Source organism: Sciurus vulgaris (assembly GCF_902686455.1).
Source record: "Sciurus vulgaris genome assembly, chromosome: 4".
NCBI classification, from domain to species: domain Eukaryota; kingdom Metazoa; phylum Chordata; class Mammalia; order Rodentia; family Sciuridae; genus Sciurus; species Sciurus vulgaris.
This window is the reverse complement of record NC_136464.1, coordinates 1,406,898-1,424,938: the sequence shown is the minus strand read 5'-3', so window position 1 is coordinate 1,424,938 and position 18,041 is coordinate 1,406,898. Positions and strand designations below refer to the sequence as shown.

The 18,041-nt window shown below is 59.7% G+C and overlaps 1 protein-coding gene across 2 annotated transcripts in view; it reads right to left on the bottom strand.

Moving 5' to 3' along the window:
- STK32C (serine/threonine kinase 32C) overlaps positions 1-18,041 on the bottom strand; it is a 76,044-nt gene that overhangs the window by 14,868 nt on the left and 43,135 nt on the right. For both annotated transcript variants that reach the window (XM_079137438.1, XM_079137437.1), the window contains exon 3: positions 2,182-2,333. In XM_079137438.1, coding sequence (XP_078993564.1) covers positions 2,182-2,333 — 152 coding nt within the window. The remainder of the gene's footprint in view (positions 1-2,181; positions 2,334-18,041) is intronic.

Below are 18,041 nucleotides of genomic sequence, written 5' to 3'. Positions count from 1 at the left end.
GGTGATGATGGTGATGATGGTGATGGTGATGGTGGTGATGGTGGTGATGATGGTGATGGTGATGATGGTGATGGTGATGATGGTGATGATGGTGATGGTGATGGTGGTGATGGTGGTGATGATGATGGTGGTGATGGTGATGGTGGTGATGGTGGTGATGGTGATGATGATGGTGATGATGGTGATGATGATGGTGGTGATGATGGTGATGATGGTGATGGTGATGATGGTGGTGGTGGAGGTGATAGCAAAGCAACACTTTACAAACCTTCTTTTTAATTTCTTTTGAGATCTCTCAGATGTAACTAATATTTAAAGGACTGGATTTTTTTTCAAAAAGAAAGTCATGAGGAACTCATTTTTCGAGCCATGTCCCTCCACTACCCTCCACAAGCCACCCGGTCCTGCACCCTGTCAGTGTAGGGTGGGCTTGAGAAGGTGGTACAGGTTGGGGCTTAGGGAAGAGAGCTCAGGGAGAGAGCCACAGGCCAGAGATCAGAACATCAGGCTTCAGAAAGGGCCCATGGTCCTGGAGAGCCATAAACAAGAGCTGTGGCCCCACCTGGAGGCCAGGTTATGGTGCTCCTGCCCTATGTGGCCCTGGGATAGTGGGCAGCATCCCCTGGTGGCTGGCAGTGGGGCTGGGAGTGCTGCAGCCGGAGGGAAGGAGCGTGCAAGGCACAGGACAACTGCAGCTCAGCTTCGCCCACAGACGCTGCAGACGGCAGCACAGGACCACTCCACCCACTTTGCACGGCAAGGAGACTGACAGCAGGGAGGTTAGGTATGTCGTCCTTGGCCGGGGGAGGGGGAGCCAACCCAGCAGCTGTGCTCCTGACCATGAGGAAACAATGTCTCTCAGAGCTGGAGGGCCCCAAGGCCCCAGGGGAGGGAGATTTGAGGTCCTGTTTCTTCTCAAGAGGTCCACCAAGGTTGTGCTTCTGCTGGATTGCAAGCCAGTCTCCTCCTCCCTGCTGACCCCTGGGGAGCAACCACCCCACATAAGTGTGGGGGTCTGCCCAGGCCTGTCCTCCCTGGCCATAGGTGGAAGGGGCAGGCTCAATGGCACTTGGTGCTTGTGTACCCCTACCTTCAGGACAGATGCCCTGGGCTGCTGAAAACAAGGCAGACCATAGACCATGAAGATGCCATCTTACCCACCAGCCCATCTCCTGCTTGGAAACTAGATGGGTGCAAGCACCCTGGTGGCTTCAGTGAGTGAGGACAGTGGCCACACACAGCAGGGGCTGAAGTTGCCACACAGGAGGGGGCAAAGAGCTCCTCATGCTCCATCCTCTAGGCCTGGGCAGCCCGGGGCCCGAGTGCTGTGGTCAGTACTCCCATCTCCCCCAGCTACCTGGGAAGGCCAGGCTCTCGCCAGCCCTGTCCGAGCACCCCCCCGTCACTGTGGAGCACAGCCTCTGAGAAGACTCCTGAGCCACGTCATGCAGTCCCTGGGCAGTGGCTGCTGCCCACTTTGAAGTCCCTCACCCTACTGTGGGGACCCCAGGTAAGCACTCAGGTGGGGGCAGATCTGAGCTCTGCACACTGCCTGCCACCCCAGGTCCCCCTCAAGCAGAACACGCCTGTCTCCCTTATCCCTAGCACGGGATGCGCTGCCTCTCCCTGTAAGCCACCTGCAGGGAGGGGGCTCCTAAACCCTCCAGGGGCTGCTTGACAGGGCTCCCTCATGTGCTCACGGACTGTTTGGGTACCAGGCCCATACGGAAGCACGTCACAGCAGAACCCACCGTGAAGGGAGTCAGAGAGGACCCCTGCACTGGGGAGAGGGGAAGGGTGAAATTCCCCACAGCCTGTAGGTGTCTACGCTTCCTGGGACTGGTTTTGACACTGATTTTTGCAAGGAACACAAGGTCAGCACCTAAATTCTCCCCCTGGCTTCAGAGCAAACTGCCCCATGGGAAGCACATCTCCACTGCTATAGGCTCTGGGCTTCCAGCAAGCCCCAGTATGCTGAGGACCCTGGCCTTGCACTGGCCCTGGGCACAGGAAGACAAGGAGGGCACACTGGGAGGGCAAGGAGGGCCTGCAGGTGGAGCATCCCAAGGCACCAGGGTCAGGGAGCAGGAGGGAGGGCAGCCTAGAGGAGAGGACATGGACGGCATCCCGCTCGGGGCAAGGCCCTGCACAGGCGTCCCTGGCAGGCCTGGGCGAGCTCACCAGAGGTTCACCAGGAAAACGTGCTCGATCTCCTGCAGGATCTCCAGCTCCCGGAAGACGTTGCGGACCTCATCACGCTCGATGCACTGCTGCTTGTTCATGTACTTCATGGCATACATCTTCTCCGTGTCCCGCTTCTGCACAATGCACACCTGGCGGGCAAAGCACAGCTCAGCACCATACCTGGGGCGGGAGCTCCGAGCCCCGTCTCTGGTGCCACTCTGAAAGGACCAGGATCTCCAGCCATGGTGGGACAAGGCTAGGAACAGTCACCTCTGCAGACAGCAGAGAGTACCCAGGTCTGAGCCCAAGCTTCGCAGTGGGCTGGCCCATAGAGGGGGCGCTGCAGTGAGTCCCTCCCCAGCCACGATCTGGGCAGGTGGCCCCACCCTCCTGAGCCCGTTTCCCTTCATGAGGTCCAGATCAGCACAGGGCTGCTGGGGAAGACGAGAGAACCCCCTCAGCACCGAGCCCCCAGGAAGCCCTCACCAACCCTAAGACCATCAGTCCACCACGCAGAAGCCCTGTGTTGACTGGGCCCCGTGCAGCCTTATAATGCAATGCTCCCCAGGCACTGAGCTGCCATGTCAGCCAGCATGCTGACATCGCTAATGCACTGCTAATTGGCTGCTTGGCAGAGAAGACTGGGGCAGAGAAGTGAGAAGTCAGGGTCCCCTGTGGCCAGGGAACATCTGTCAGAATCAAGGCCAGGCGCTCCAAAGGGAAATCGGAGTTGAAGTACAGGGTGGTGGCCTCAGGGACAACACCCAGACCCTTCCAGGCATGGGAGCCCTGCAGGACGCACACCTGGGGTCCAAGGTCATTTCTGCAGGATGCCTGAGCAGAAGCTCTGCAGTGCCCCCAACCTGCAGCACGACTCTGCAAGGGCCAGGACCAGCCACAGCAGGACAAGGCTGTGAAGAGCACCTTCTGCAGCAGAGGACCCAGCCCAAGAGCACCCAGCACTCTGGGTACCAGGAGGGACCAGCCACAAGTGTGCATGTCAGTGACCACAGCACCCACCTGTGCCACGTCAGCTGGTGACCACAATGTCCATCTATGCTATGGAAAATTCACTTCTCAAGCTGTCAGGACTGCTCTGGACAATAATGGGCAATCAGGCTCAGGATGGACAGAGTGGGCAGAAACGCTCATAAAAGAATCCAGGGAGGTGGCCCTTAGCAGATCTCCTGCCCATAAGGCCACAGACTTTAGGGCAATGATACTTCCTGTACCTTTCCTTTCACTTAAAAAAGGGGGGCAAAAGTTGTCCCCAGAACAGCCACAGAGCTCCCTGGTTGGCCAACCCTTGGCAGAGGGAGGCAAACCCAGAATCTGCCACGAGGGCCTTGGGCAGCCAGGTTTAGCTTGCATTTTTCTGTCCCATGTTTTTCCCACGACCTCCCAAACTGATGAGTCCCCTAGAAATGAGGAGTGACACAAAGGACAAGAGGAGAACAGAGGCACCAGGCAGTCCTGTGAACTGCCTGACGTGCAACTCTGCAGGCGCAAAGCCAGGTCCTCATGCGTGCACGTGCTTTCTCGGGATTTCTGAGCCTATGTCAAGGGCAACTGGGTTCTCCCCTCCCACCCTGGCCAACATTTGAGGGTCCAGGAGGGAAACTGCAGGCAGGGCCCCAAAGGGCAAGTAGGGCCAAAGAAAGAGGGAGAGAACAGGACGGGGAGAGCTGCAGGACACCTCTTCCCCACAAGGCTCCCGCAGTGGCTCTCCCTGGCTGGGTGCCCTGGGAGGCCCTGACGCCAGGCCCCACGCCCCTGGATTCTAACAAGCAGCAGATCAAGCACCATCCAGCTACAGGGCAAAGGGGGCTGGCCATTCTCCAAACAGCTGTGGCCTGTGTGAGGACCCTGCCCAGGGGGGACTGCCCCCTGCAAACTGTCGTCCTGGATGTTAGAATGGGCTGACACTGCAGACCTTGGCTCCAGGTGCCCACACGTGAGGCCACACACCTGAGAACCGAGGCCACGTCCTAATGTGGAAATGGCACACGGGTGTGCTCCTCGTCACGCGGGGCTCCACACCACCCTGCCCGGCCCAGCACCAGTGCAGGCTGCAGGGCAGAGGTGCCGACTCGCAGAGGGCCCTGGAGTCAGCCAGGCAAGCACTTCCACTCCGGGAGGTCGGGCAGCCACACCTGCAGCCACTGGGCTTGTGCCATGCAGCCTCGGCTGCCTGACTCTAGGATCCCGACATCCTAAGAGAGAATGCCCTGAGCTTCCAGAGGACGTGCCAACCACGGTGCAGGGGGATGAGCGCCCTCGTGGCCCGCCGGTTGAGGGTCCAACATGGCCCCGTCGGCTTGCACACAGCCTTGCTCTCTTCTGCTCCTGTTCCATGCTACCATTGTTCTGCTCAGTGCTTTCTGGGCCTCTCCAAGTGAAATGCCTAGGAGGCAGAGGCTCGGTCCTCGGGGCCAAGCAGAAGCAGTTTGCAGAAAGAAAGAAAAACAGCCAACAGCACCTCACGCCTCTGTCTCACTGACACGAAGCTCCAGGACCAGCACCTGCCCTCCACAGTGCTGCAGAGTCCCAGAAGGTCCAACTGCTCAGCTGGCCCCAGAGAACCTCAGCCCAAGTAGGCCAGGAGTCCATCCAGGGCAGTACCCCTAGAGCCAGGCACCACTGGGCACAAGGACAGCCAGGCGGGCATGGAACTCGCACATCATCTATTCTGAATTAAAAGCACTTTAAAAAAGAGCAGGTGCCAACAGATCACTGGCCATCGTGTTGCCTAAAATTCCCAGGGGAAGGTGCCCACCCCTTCCAGAAGGAAAGCAGTGTTCTTGTGGCCAAGTTGAGAGCCCGTCCTGGATGTGCCCTGCATGGCCAGTGTGCACAGGGGTCGGACGGCCTCACCCGCCTGCTGGGCCACCATCATATGCCAAGCCTGGGAGAGACCTCTGGGGAGTGCTGACCATTACCCAGAGCCGGGGCTGGGCCTGGGGAGGCTAAGAAGGTCACTGGGTCACCACCTGTCAAGTCACGTTCTGTCCCTCTGATCAGGACCCCTATGTGGCTGGCTGCCCGCCTCAGCTAAGAGCTCTGGCCTGAGCACCCTCGAGGCTGACTACCCTGTCCCCGCTCAGTCCTGTCACTCAGGGATGCCCTCTTCCCAATTGGCAGCGACCCTGAGCCCCTGGCCTGCAGGCACCAGGGCTGCGGCCTGTGCCTCCGCCTGCTGAACCTGGGCAGCGTCAGCAATCCCAGCTGCTCCAACAGCTGCTGGAAGGGCCAACGGCATCTTAGTCCACGGCAGCACACCGCGACTGGGCACAGGACTGGGGCAGGTGTGGGGAAGGAGAGCACAGGTGTGGTGCCATTCAGGCCTGCCTCACCTGGTGGCACCCTGGGGGGGCCAAGTCACAGCTCTGATGAGGAGCGGGCTGCACCTCCCTGGCTGAGGCGGGCAGGGGTCCTTACCGCTCACTGCCCCCACGGGGCTCCTACTGCTACCTCTGGAGCCTCCAGGCGGGGCCCTCCAGGAGGTCACGGCATTCCAAGCCCTGGTGCGGCCCCTGTGAGCAAAACCGGCAGTGTGGCTCGTGGTGGCGGCTGCACGAGGCAGACACTGTGTCTTCAGTCTGGGACGCGAAGCTTGCCCGTCACCAATGGCCTGGTGGCCTGTTTCCAGAGGCTACTTCTGCATTTCATTGGTTGAGACTCTACCACAGGCAGCAACCCCCCTCCCGCCCTTCTCATTGCCCTGAGCAGCGGCCACCCTCAGCCAGCAGGACCTGCACCCTCTCTGCTTGACGCTGCTGGGCCTGGGACAGGATGCAGCCAGGCCTGTTAAATTTACATCCAAAGAAAGGGCGCAGGCTGCCAGGGAGCTCCAGGCTCCAGCACCAGAACGTATGCCCACTGCTGCCTGCTTGCTCAGGTCTGGGTCCCTGCTCATAGCCCCAGTGCACAGGCTGCAGTGTGGACTTCCAGGAAGGCCAGCTCCATCTCCCATGGCAACAGCCTCTGCCAGGGCAGCTCCCGGCCAGCTCTGGAGCCTGCACTGCAACAGTGGTCCTCTGGGTATCCTGGGCACCTTGGTGAGACCTGGTACCTCCCACAGACCCTATGTCCATTCCCTCCCCTCCCCAGAGGCCTGAGGAAGGGTGTATGTGCCTGTGGGGGTGAGGATGGAGGAAAGGGAAATGAGGACATTCCCAGGGTCTGTTCACTCTACGGCTCAGGGAAAGGATCAGCCTCTTGAATTGCTTGAGACACATTTTCTTAACTGGAAAAAAGAACATTTTGCAGGGTTCTCTTATTAAGACTGCAGCATAGGGATGGACGCATCCAGGCTGTCCCTGGAGACCCCTCCCTATGACACGGTCCTGCAGGGCAAGCATAAGGACCCTCCCTCTGTTCCCAGGGCCTGGAATGGCCTGTATGGACCTGGGCTGTAGAGTGTGGGTGCTGGAGACATGGCCAGTCTGCACCGAGGACTCTTAGCCAGGCCTCTCCATCACCCTGCCCCAACCTGGTGGTGGTTGCCAGCCATCAAGTGTGCAGACGCAGGTCCCAGAGGATGCAGGGGCCAAGAACAGAGCCAGCTGCAGGCCTCAGGCCATGCATGGAAGCCAGGAGGAAGCATGTACCATGTGCCAGTGAGGCCCCTCGGTGCTGTGAGGGACCTTTTCCTGAACTACCTACAATTATTTTTTAAATTATTATTTTGAAAGCCAGTCGAAAATCTCAGAATGAAAATAAGCATCAGCCGCAGCAGGCCACCAGCCCACCTGGTCTCAGCTCCAGGCCCTTCTCCAGCTGGCACTTGGCTCTGCTCGCTGGGAGCTGAATTACAGGCTCATCTGTCACAGCACAGGCCGGCAGCAGAGCAGCCCGCCTGTCCCCCAACACACACCTCAACGTGGGAGGCAGAGAAGTCCAATTACTCCCAGTAGGGAGTGAGCTCTACTTATCAGGGCCCAGGACCGGAAGAACTGTGCTCCAGCGCAGGGCACGGCGATGCCCCTCCAGCCCGACAGTCCACCGCACACACACAGGGATGGTGGTGGCCTGGATTGGCTCTGGTCTGCAGAGGGTCATTCACGCAGGGCCATGCGGCAGCAGGCTGGGTAGGGCAGGGATGTAGGCCCTGCTGCCCAGCTGGAGCTGGCAGGGCTCAGTGCAGGGGTCAGGAAGGCGGGGTGGGTGGCAAGCCTCCCCAACGGGGTCCACCTGTGGGGCCAGTAGCTCAAGGCCTTCCCAGCAGGGCCAACCCCAGGCTACCCTGTCCCTTTTGTGCCCTCCACTCAAAAGCTGCCTGCCCAAGTGACCTGATCCTTTCTGGGGTCTCTGCACACCTAGCCGCACATGGGGCAAGGTCTCCAGGATCCTAAAGAGGAATGCTTTCCATGGCTCAGCATGTGGCCTGTGTGGGACAAAGCTCTCTGAAGATGTAAGTTGAGGGTCTCAGGCTTCATGGGGTTCCCCTTACACGGACATGGGGCAATTCCGTCCAAGTGTCCTCTGGCGCAGGACCGAGAAGAGGCAAACGTCCAGCTGAAGAGCCTGCTGGTCTGCCTCCAACGTGGGCTCTGCCCCAGCCCCACTGGGAAGCTCCAAGGAGCTTAGAGTGGGGGTCTGTGCCATCCCTGTTCAGAAGAACCCCAGGTACCACGGGCCCAGCGAAGCACTGCTTCAAAATCCTGGGCCGCTCAGGGCAGGGAAGACTGACGTTTCCTTGTTGGAAACTGGTCTGTGCTTTCAGGCTGCTTCTTCCAGTGACCCACGCAAGCCCAGACGAAGAGGAAGCAGAGCCAGACCTTTGAGGAGTGAGCCTGCAGATCCCGGGCTGCGGGGTGCCCCTGTGATATGCCGCCCTACGCCCAGAGTGGGCTGCTGACTGATGGCAGCTAATTGCCACTTTAATTCAATGCTGTTTACGTATTTTGCAGATTTAAGTGATTCACCCAGAGCTCTTTTTCTTTCCAAGTGATTTTTGTTCCCCAGAAAGCAAATGCCTGACAACAGGTACTTAAATCCTCTGAATTACAATGAAACTGCTCCTAATCCACCTGGGGGAGCTCAAAAGACCCAGGCTCTGCCAAAGAGCCACAGGGGACCAGGGAGGGCCAGTCGCTCCCCAGGGCTCTGTGGCCATTGTCAGGCACCACAGAAGCGAGGCTGGACGGGTCTGGAGAGGTGCCTGGGTTGTGCGGAGGCAAGGCCTGTGGGGGAGCAAGGCCCCATGCTGAGCCCGGCACCTTGCGCAGGGCTGCGGTGCCGGCGGCGTCCAGCAGCCACTAGTCTCCACTCTCCTCTGCCCCTTCCAAGAGGCTGCCCAGCCGCCTGAGTCCCTCAGGCTCACCAGTCCTGGGGACCCTCCCTGCTGAGCTCCCGAGCACACCTGGTGGAAGAGGTGCCTCGGCACCTGGGCCAGCCCCGCTGTTCTGCACCTGTATGGGCATCCCTCACCACCCCCAACCACCCTCCCAGGAGTGGGGGCACCCCAATGCCACAGGGGAGGGGAGAGGAGCTGGAGGACAGGAAGGGCCAGTTTCCCCATGCTGGGTGCAGCGGCTGAGCTGTGGAAAGTGGCAGCAACCTGTCTTGAAGGTGCGGACACTGGAAGACCCACAGAGGGACCCCTGGAGCAGCCTGGGTGGCCAGCTGGAGGCAGCTCCTCATGCTGAGGGCTCTTTCACACCTGGAGCTTCACATATTGGGGTCGTTTGTTCTAATAACTGCTGGGAATCCCAGCAGAGCCCGCCAAGCCAAGGACTGATGAGCCAGCAGGAAGATCCACTCTGGGAGGCAGAGGGGAGCCTGGGGGGAACTCCGGGCCCTGGGGCCAGATACCCGTGTGCCAAGTGCAGGTGGCAGTCCACACTCTCATCCCAGTCCCCAGAGCACCTGGGGCAGGTCCTCCTACCCCGGCTTGTAGGTGTAGAAACTGGGGGTCAGAGTGCAGTGCATCCCCTGGCTCCAATCCAGCCAGTGACCAGCAGGTCCAAGGCCAACTAGATGAGCAATGAGCTGCCTCTGCCTGCAGGTGACTTGGCTTTATATCTGAAACGGACTGAATCAAAATAATCTCTGGAAAAACTACCAGAATTTTAAGGAAAATCAGCAAAACTGGTTACAAATGATACAAAATATCGGTGGACTCTGCAAATACAAAACTAGTTCAAATATTTAACCCAAGTGAAAAGCCTTTTAAAAAAGCAAAATATGTTGGCAAAACCCACATGAAGAAAACTCCCATGGTCTCCTACGGCAGAGAAGCAAGGAGCAAATGTAAAGCAGCCAGGTGCACGGCCAGGACCACACCTGTGTGAGTCGACAAGGTCCCAGAGAAAACGAAATCCAGCACCCCACAGAGAGGACACGCTCGTCACTCGACTCATCTGCAGAGATAACCAGGCACTGACAGTTTTTAAAACCTTAAAGAGGACCAGGGTGGCTGCTGGCCCTGTGGCATAGTGAGTGTGTCACAGGAAGTGTCCCCAGGGAGAGTGTGGCTCTAGTGCACAGGCAGGTAGGCGACGGAGCAGATGGACGGCAGAAACAGCCCCAGCCACAGAAGGACACTGGATGTATCCTCAAGGCGGTATCTCAAGTTTACGGGAAAAATGGACTTTTTAATAAGCGGTGCTGGGGTGACTTGAATAGTTCTATGAAAACAGGATGAAATTTGACCATTTCTGACACTGCAGGCCAAAACATGTCCCAAATGTGTAAATTTTAACATGGCAAATGAAGGCCAGAAGTGACAGAGGAACACAGGACATCTCTGAATGGAAGCAGGATAACGACCTGAGACCCAAGAGCCAGGACAGTCTGGAAAGGACCAGCTAGCACAACTTGTAAACATGCTATGGCGGGCGACTTGAGAGGCTTCCCCTGAGGTCGGAGCAGGGCGAGCACGCCCACCCGGACACCGCCTCGGGCAGCGTGAAAGGCAGGCAGGGGTCTGCAGCTCCTGGAAGGAGCCCGGCCCATCGAGGAGAAGGCAAAGCACAGCCAATAAGACAAAGTGCCTGTCGGGCTGGCACAGATCCACGTGCCTGGCAGCGTGGCTGGCGGGCACCGCGTGGAGGGTGGGTGTGCCACCCAGGGCCTGGCAACTTCTCATGTGCAGACCCCCCACCCACACAGCCACTCCCAGGCACCAGCAGAAAGGCTGCAGAAGGCAGAGGCCCAGTGACAGTCCCCAAGGTGCCCACGTCCGTTCTGGAGCTGTGTCACCTTCCCCGGCAAAGGGGCTATGGATGTGACGAGGATCTTGAGAGGAGAGCGCCCTGGACCACCCAGGGGAACCCGAGCCACACAAGTTGCTGGTCAAGCCAGGGTAGAGGCAGGGGTCAGAGGCAGGAGGAAGCGTGAACAGAGCCAAGAGGTCTGGGTTTGGGCACAGCCACCTGCCCAGCATGCCAGCTGCCTCTGGAAACTGGACAGAGGGACTGGGCTCTCCCTGCAGGAAGGCAGGCCTGCCAGCCCGGGGGTGCAGCCAAGGGATGACCAGGCTAGCACTCAGCAGCAGCAGCACCAGGACACAAGCAGACACAAGGTCCCTGACAAGAATTCAGCTTCCAGAAAGCCTGGCTCAAAGTTCAAAGTCACGCCTGACCCAGGGAAGCCTGCCCAGATCCACAGCCAGCTCTCAGCAGCAGCAGGGACAGAAGGAAAGGGACACACCCGGGGACTCCCAGTGATGTGAGAGCAAAAGCAGGTGGACTCTGGGAACAGAATGACCTGGATCTCACCAGCGGCATGGCTGCTGCCCACAGTGGACAGGTCAGCAGGTGAGTACTGGTCAGCTCTGATGCTGGGCTCTGGGCTGTTGGGAGGCCTGGATCGTCAGACTTTGGATGAGCAGAGGGCTGGCTGCCCTGGCAGGGGTTGACCAAGGCTCATGCAGCCCTAGCACCTGTTAACTGTCACCAGGTTCCTGCAAGGAGGGGGGACCAAAGGGGCAGCTGGAAACCCCCAGCAGAGATGGGCCTTTGCAGACCCACTCAGAGCCAGCTGTGACCCACAACTACTTCCAGACTCATGAACAACGGGTGACCAGTAAAGCTGCCTTTTGAGGCCTCACTGCCCCTGGTGATCAGCTGGACCAACTTGGCTAGGCATTCCCATGCCACTAAGACCAGGGTGGCCCCCCACTGCCTCGGCTTCTGCAAGGCTTCAGGGCAGGCAGACGCCATCACATACACACACCTGTCCAAAGAAGAGAATAGGTGGACACATAGCCCTCCTCCAGAGACCGCCAGAGGGAAATGGCTATTTACAGCACATGAAGCCCAGGGGACCTCGGGAGGTGGCCCAGCGCACTCATACCAGGCTTTGGCCCAGTTAGGGGCATGTGGCAAGCACCCTGCCCTGTTTAGCTGATGCTCCGTGGAGAGCCTGCTGGCGCCCTCACCCTGCAGTATTGGCAAAGGCAATTCTGCAGCAAGCCTGGTGGGGAGGGGTGTGCCTGAGGCTGCTGGTTAGCAAACAGGCTCAGCAGAGCTGCCGGCAGAACAGGATCCCAGGTCTGGGCAGGGAGACAGGCTCACACCCAGGTCCAGCCCCTTCCACTATGGTCTGACCTCTCCTGCTGACCTTTGACTTTCCTCATGGCTCCTCTTGGTTCTGACTGGCCCCTCTGACCTCTGGCCACTGCAAACATCAGCCCTGACCTTCCTGGAGAAAGGCTGCTGTGGGAACCCCCTTAAGAGGGCAGCAGTGTGGACAAGGCCAGCAGGGGGCCAGCAGCCTCAGACAGGGCACAAGGCAGGCTCTGGTGGGGAGGGATGAGGCCCAGGTGGCTCCCACAAGGTCTGTGGCTCTGGGGCCCAGGGGAAGGGACAGCTGGGGTCTCACGAGACAGACTGTGCACCCCAAGGCCACATACCTCCCATTGGGGTCCTAAGCAGGAAAGATCTTGTTTCACTTTCCAGAGTTAAAACCCAGCACCAAGCTGGACCTAAGGGGCCGAGTTGGGCTGAGGGCCTCCCCCACAGCCTGGGCAGGACTCAGGCCTTGGGCACGTACCCACTCTGCATCTCTGTAGCCCCTCGCTGGTTCCAGAGCAGGCCCACCTGCTTCCAAGGTCCCACAGGGGAGAGGTTATGCCTCAGCCAGCACCAGCATGTGGCCACGCGTGCGCATGCACACACACACATGCACGCTCACACACACACACAACACACACACACAATCACTACAAGCAGCACGACCAGCGAAACCCAAGCAAGAGTCAATATCAAACTGTCTTAGATCCCAACTAGTCTGCCAACAAACGCTGCTGCTCTGAGATCTGCCAAAGGGAGTCACCTCAGGACATCTGCTGGTGAGCAGTCTGCCCAAGTGGGTGGGTGGGCTCAGTGGGATGGCTGTGAGAGGGCACGAGGCAGGAGGGCCCAGGAGAGGCCGGAGCTGGCGGCTGCAGGACTTTCGCAGATGCTGTTGAATGTCACCCAAGGCTGGTGGCTACCTCTGGCTTGCTGGTAGCAAAGCCTCCCAAGCTCACAGATGCTATCTGCACCGTGGCAAGATGGGGCTGCAGAGCTGTGGTCCTAACATCCCTGCACACCGAGTGGGTTTCCAAACCCAGAGTCTGGGATCTGGGTGGGAACATCCCAAGAGAGGCTGCACAGTGATGGCAAAGGACACACTGCCCACCTCTGTGGGCCACAGCACACCTGGCCTTCACCTGTTGGTCTCAGAGTTCCTTGGGTGAACATGAAGGACACAGCCACTTGCCACACTGGATCAGTCCAGGCTGCCTCCAGACAGAGCTGCTCATTCTGCATCCTGAGGGCATGAGCCCAGGCAGAGCAGGGCCGAGTGTGGGCTGCAAGCGGAGCTGGCTCCACAGTCCCGGCGGCCCGAGTCCCACAACTCTGAGCCAACGCCAGGCCACACCCCAGAACTCAGACACTGAGCTCTCTGCAGCCACAGCTCACCTCTTCCTACAGCACAGAATCCCCAAGAACCATCTGCTCTGGACCCTGAGAGCCACTGGCCCAGCAGAGCTGTCCCCGCAGCACTCCTGATGGGGTGATCAAGACCAGTCACCGTGGTTACCACGGTGCTGTGGTGTGGGTACGGAATGTCCCCCGAAGACTCATGTGCTTGGACCCCAATACAGCAACGTCTGGAGGTGGGCTCTTGGGAAGTGACTGGGTCATGGGGCTCTGACCTCTTCAGTGGATTAAGCACTGACGGATGGATCGAGGGGATCACTGGAAGGTGGGAGAAACTGTAGGAGGTGGACCTACCTGTAGGACCCGGCTGGAGGAAGCAGGCCACTGGAAGGGTCTCCTCTGTCCCCGGCCCCATACTTTCTCTACTTCCCAGCTGCCGTGAGCTGAGACGCTTTCCCCCGAGCTCCTGCCCCATGGCGTTCTGCCCGCCTCAGGCCCAAAGCAATGGAACCAGCTGCCCTTGGACTGAAACCATGAGCCCAAATGAGCCTTTGCTCCTCTAAGCAGTGTTCCTCAGGTGCCTGTCACAGTGACCAAGAGCCGGCTAGCATGGCGATCACAATGCTGTCACCTACCAGGCAAGGCTGGCCTGCCAAGGTGGGAGAGGCGCCTCCAGCTCGAGGCTCTCTGGCTCGACGCGCCTCTCTCCTGTTCCATCCGAGGACCTGGGGTCACAGCAGGCACAGGGGTTCCTCAGGCCTTCGTTCCTAGCACAGAAACTCTGCCCTGTGCCTAGCCCTTTCTCCCAGGGCTGGTCTGTGCGTTCTCTCTCCCCTCGAAAGCCATTCTGCCATCCTGCCAGCTCTGTGTCCATTGGGCGGGGCCGGCTGCCCAGAAGAGGGGCCTCAGACTGATGGCTGCACAGGAGAGGGTCCCCAGGCCCCATGGCTGGAGAAGGGTCCCATCTACTCCTGAGAACCTGGGCTAGGGGAGAGGCAGAAAGAGGCAGGCCCACCTGGCAGCACCTGTGTGGGCTCAGGTCAGCCTCTGCAGCAACCACAGGGAGGAGGGATGCTACGGGCTGCAGGTACACAGGCAGCAGCGGGAGGGAGCCCATGAAGGTGCCAGAGAGGGGAGGGAGGAGGTCACTCAGAGGAGAGCTCAGACCAGCACAGGATCCAGGGTGCTGGGTGCGAGACATTTCTGCCAAAACACCTACTCGTGCCCACTGCCCCAAGTCAGTCGTGAAAAAGTCCATCCAGGTCAGGGGCCAACCCCCAGATGTGCCTACCAGTGGATGTGCCCACCAGGAGCCTCCACGCTCTCTTCCAGGAGGAGCTGCAGGGCCTGGCCCAGCCTGCAGGCAGCACTGAGGACACACTCGCTCCCAGCATGGAGCACAGTTGTCACGTCACACAAAAGGGTCTCCTGCCTCAAAAGCCCCAAATACCCCAAGTCACACCTGGAGAAGGGCTTGCTATGCCCAGCAAGTGCCCACAAACTGGCAAAGCAGCCAACAGCAGCCTACCTGTGCCCCAGGCTGGGTGCAAGTGCTATGTCCAGGGTCCCACCCCACTGGCCTCAGGCATGAGGACAAGGCAGGGAGCAGGTGAACGTGGGACCCAGGAGGGCTAGGGGAGGGCAGGACTGACAGGCAGACGCACAAGTCCAGCAGCCTCCCAGAGCTGGGCAAAAGCAGGCTGGGCCTGCTCCGTGGAAGGTGCCTGCCTGGCACGTGTGAGGCACTGGATTCCATCCTCAGCACCACAATCGATCAATCAATAAATAAACTGTGTCCATTTGCAACTAAAAAAAATTTTAAAAATATTTTTTAAAAAGCTGGACAAAAGAGACCCCTCATTCTCAAGAGCGAGACTCAATACATAACACAGCAGTGGCCACAACCGCAGGACACAGTGGACACAGGAAAGCATGCAGGCCTGCTGTATAAAAGCAGCCAGGTCCCTAGACCTTAGGATGTCGACCCAACGCTCCATGGACCCTACAGGGCAATCCCAATGCAGACCTCATTGGCTTGCCCCTCACCTTGAAGTTTATTCCAGAGTCCAGCTGGAAGGACGGGCCTGGGCCAACAGCAGCACTTCTGGAAGACTGAGAGGAAGCCGGGAGGGAGGAGCAGCTCACTAGGACACTCAGCCCCCAGAGCCACACGGTGTGGAGAGGATAGCATCCCTGAACGGGGCAAGCTCTGTGGACAGCGACTGCCCAGGAAGGACCGAAGCAGCTGGCCAGACCCGGCTGGGAAGCTGGAGCTTGTGGGTGGGAAAGGCCCCATGATCTGGGCGTTTCCTCCATCTCTGGAAACAGGCCGTGTGAAGCTGATGGGGGCCTCCCCAGGATGGTGGGGCTTTCCAGAGGAGGGTCCCGTGCACTGAGGGGACCGCCGGCAGAGGGGGCAGCTCCTCAGACCCTCCTGAGGTGGGGAGAGTGGTGAGGAGGGCTGCCTGGCATGAGGGGAGGCAGTCCTGGGGCACATTAGGGGTCAGGCCAGGCGTGGGTACACTGCCACTTTGGGTACCAAGTACCTGGAGCTGGAGGCACGTGAACTCCAGAAAGCACCAGAAAGGATTTCTCCCCCAACAAACTCACTGCCGCAAATCCTCCCCGGGAGACGGATGCTCTCCACACGGGGCCTAGGCAGACCCTCCCCAGGGTCAGCCACATGCAAGACACCCCCCGTGTCTCTAAGGCCCTCTCACCATCCCTGCGTCCTCTGCTGCCCGAGCGGCCCTCCCTGTCTTCCACTGAGGCAGTGTTGGTGCTCAGACCCCACTCACTCTGGCCATCCATGGACTGTCCCTGGGACAGTGAGGCCCAGCACCTGTGGCTTGGGCTGGAATTCCATCCCCTGGGTTCACAGCAAACACAACCGGGCAGTGCTGGGGAGGGCAAGCTCCGTCGGGGGTGGAGCTGGGGGCCCTGCGGGCTCTCACACGTGGGCCTAAGCAGGGTGGAAATGTCCGAGCAGCAGTCTTGTGCCTCCTGGCGCCTCCTGGTGTTCCCGAGGGCCCAAGGACAAGGCCTTACACCGTCCCCCAGCTCATTCCCAAGCCACAGCAGTGGCTGACCACTAACGCTCTCTCCCTGGAGCACAGAACACCGGCTCCATGACCTGATGCTCCAGGTTGCAGGTGATGGGTGGTCTGACCACGCCCCACTTCTTCAGGGACACCCATCACATCAGGGAGCGGCAAGAGCCTGCAGGAGAGTGAGGCCACCTGGGAATGACACCGTCCCATGGAGCATCCGGAGTTCCTCTGAGACCCTTCTCAGAACTCTGACTTGGCAAGGAAAGCCGAGGTCCCGACACTTGGACCACCAGGGCCTGCTGCCCTGTGCAGGTGACCCCCAGGCGCGCAGGTCTTCCTCCACGAGGGACAAACTTGAAAAACCAGCACTCAGAGGGCAGCTCCAGGGCAGGTCAGTGCCGAGGTCAGCCTGGCTGGACTCGGAACAGCTGGCCCTTCTGGTTCTCATCTCCACCCTCTGCTTCCCAGACTCGAGGCACACGTCTGAGCACCGACTGCATGCCCAGCTGTGCCCTGACAGCAGACAGCCCGCCAAACTCTGCTCCCAGCAATAACAGTGCCTTCCTTTCTGGGCAGGAAACCTTGGAAGAGAGCAGCCTCCAACGCCCCAGCAGGAGGTGAGGGGCCGGGTCCCCTCCTCACAGAGGCTGGGGTCCTGTCACCTGGATGGTTCCTCCTCAGAGGTGAGAACCTCGTCAAGGGGGCTTCACCCCAGACTTAGGAAAAAGGCAACTCAAAACCACAGGACACACCTCAGCCCTCCAGGAAGGCTCCCGGAAGTGCTGAGGACCTGGGACACGGGCCCTGGAACCCTGCTGCTGGGATGAGACAGCTGCAGGCCTGCGGCTCCTGGAGGCACACACAGAGCCGCCCTGATCCAGCCACTCACCGGGGAAGGAGCGGCTCTCAGGGCCTCCAGGAAGTCCTGTGCGCCCCCGTTTACAGCAGCACTGTTCCAGCAGTGAGGACGTGGGGGCGGCAGGTGTCCATCCGTCAGGAGGTGGTTGCTGCAAACCACAGGACACCTCTGCCTTCAAGGAGGGGATTCTGACGCACGCGACTCGGATGGACCCGAGGACATCTCGCTACTTGAAATACAGTGAGCATGGAAGACAGCGATCACACGATCCACTTCAGGGCAGTGAGAATGAGGGCCTCCCTGCCTCTGTCATCCTCATCCCTGGGAGGCGGCCGAGGCCGGGAGGGGGAGCCTGGCGAGTGGATCTGTGCCCTCACGGGGATCACAGGAGCCCCGAGAACTCGCTGCCTCCTTCCACTGCGTGATGCACAGCGGGGACCCGCTGTCCACCCTGGGAAACCGGCCCTGTCAGACCCTGAGTCTGCATCCGAGCTGGCCCTGCAGCCCCTGGCACTCTGAGACCTGCTGCTCCAGCCCCCAGGCTGTGGTTTGGTTGTAGCAGCTGAACAGAGTGGACAAAATCACAGGGAGAAGGTGGACGGCTGGCCGCGGGGCGGGCAGGGGCCGGAGCGTCAGCTCTGCTCCAGGAGGCTCAGAGCCTGCTGCTCGAGAGTGCTCCTGCTGGAAGCGTGGGAGGCTCCTGAAGGCGGCTGAGGGAAATGGCACCATGACCACCACCGTATTTTAGAAATGGAAAAACAGAAGCCAAGGACCAGATGCTACAAATTTAGATACTCCCTCTCCGGGAGCTATGGTGAGGTGAAAGGGACGCTGGCTGGGAGCAGACCGTCTCCTGGGATGCACACCTGACTCTGCCACCAGCCTGAAGGGGCCCAGCCTCAGTGGGTGCTGCAGGCTGACGCCCACCCACACAGAGCAGTTGCAGGTGGAGGTGCTGGGAGCAGGGAGGCCTGTGCACGCCCCCAGGGGGAAACAGGCCCGCTGAGGCACAGCCGTATACGCAGATGCACCCCAGGGCCTGCTGGACCCTCTGCAGGCAGCTCAGCACCCCTC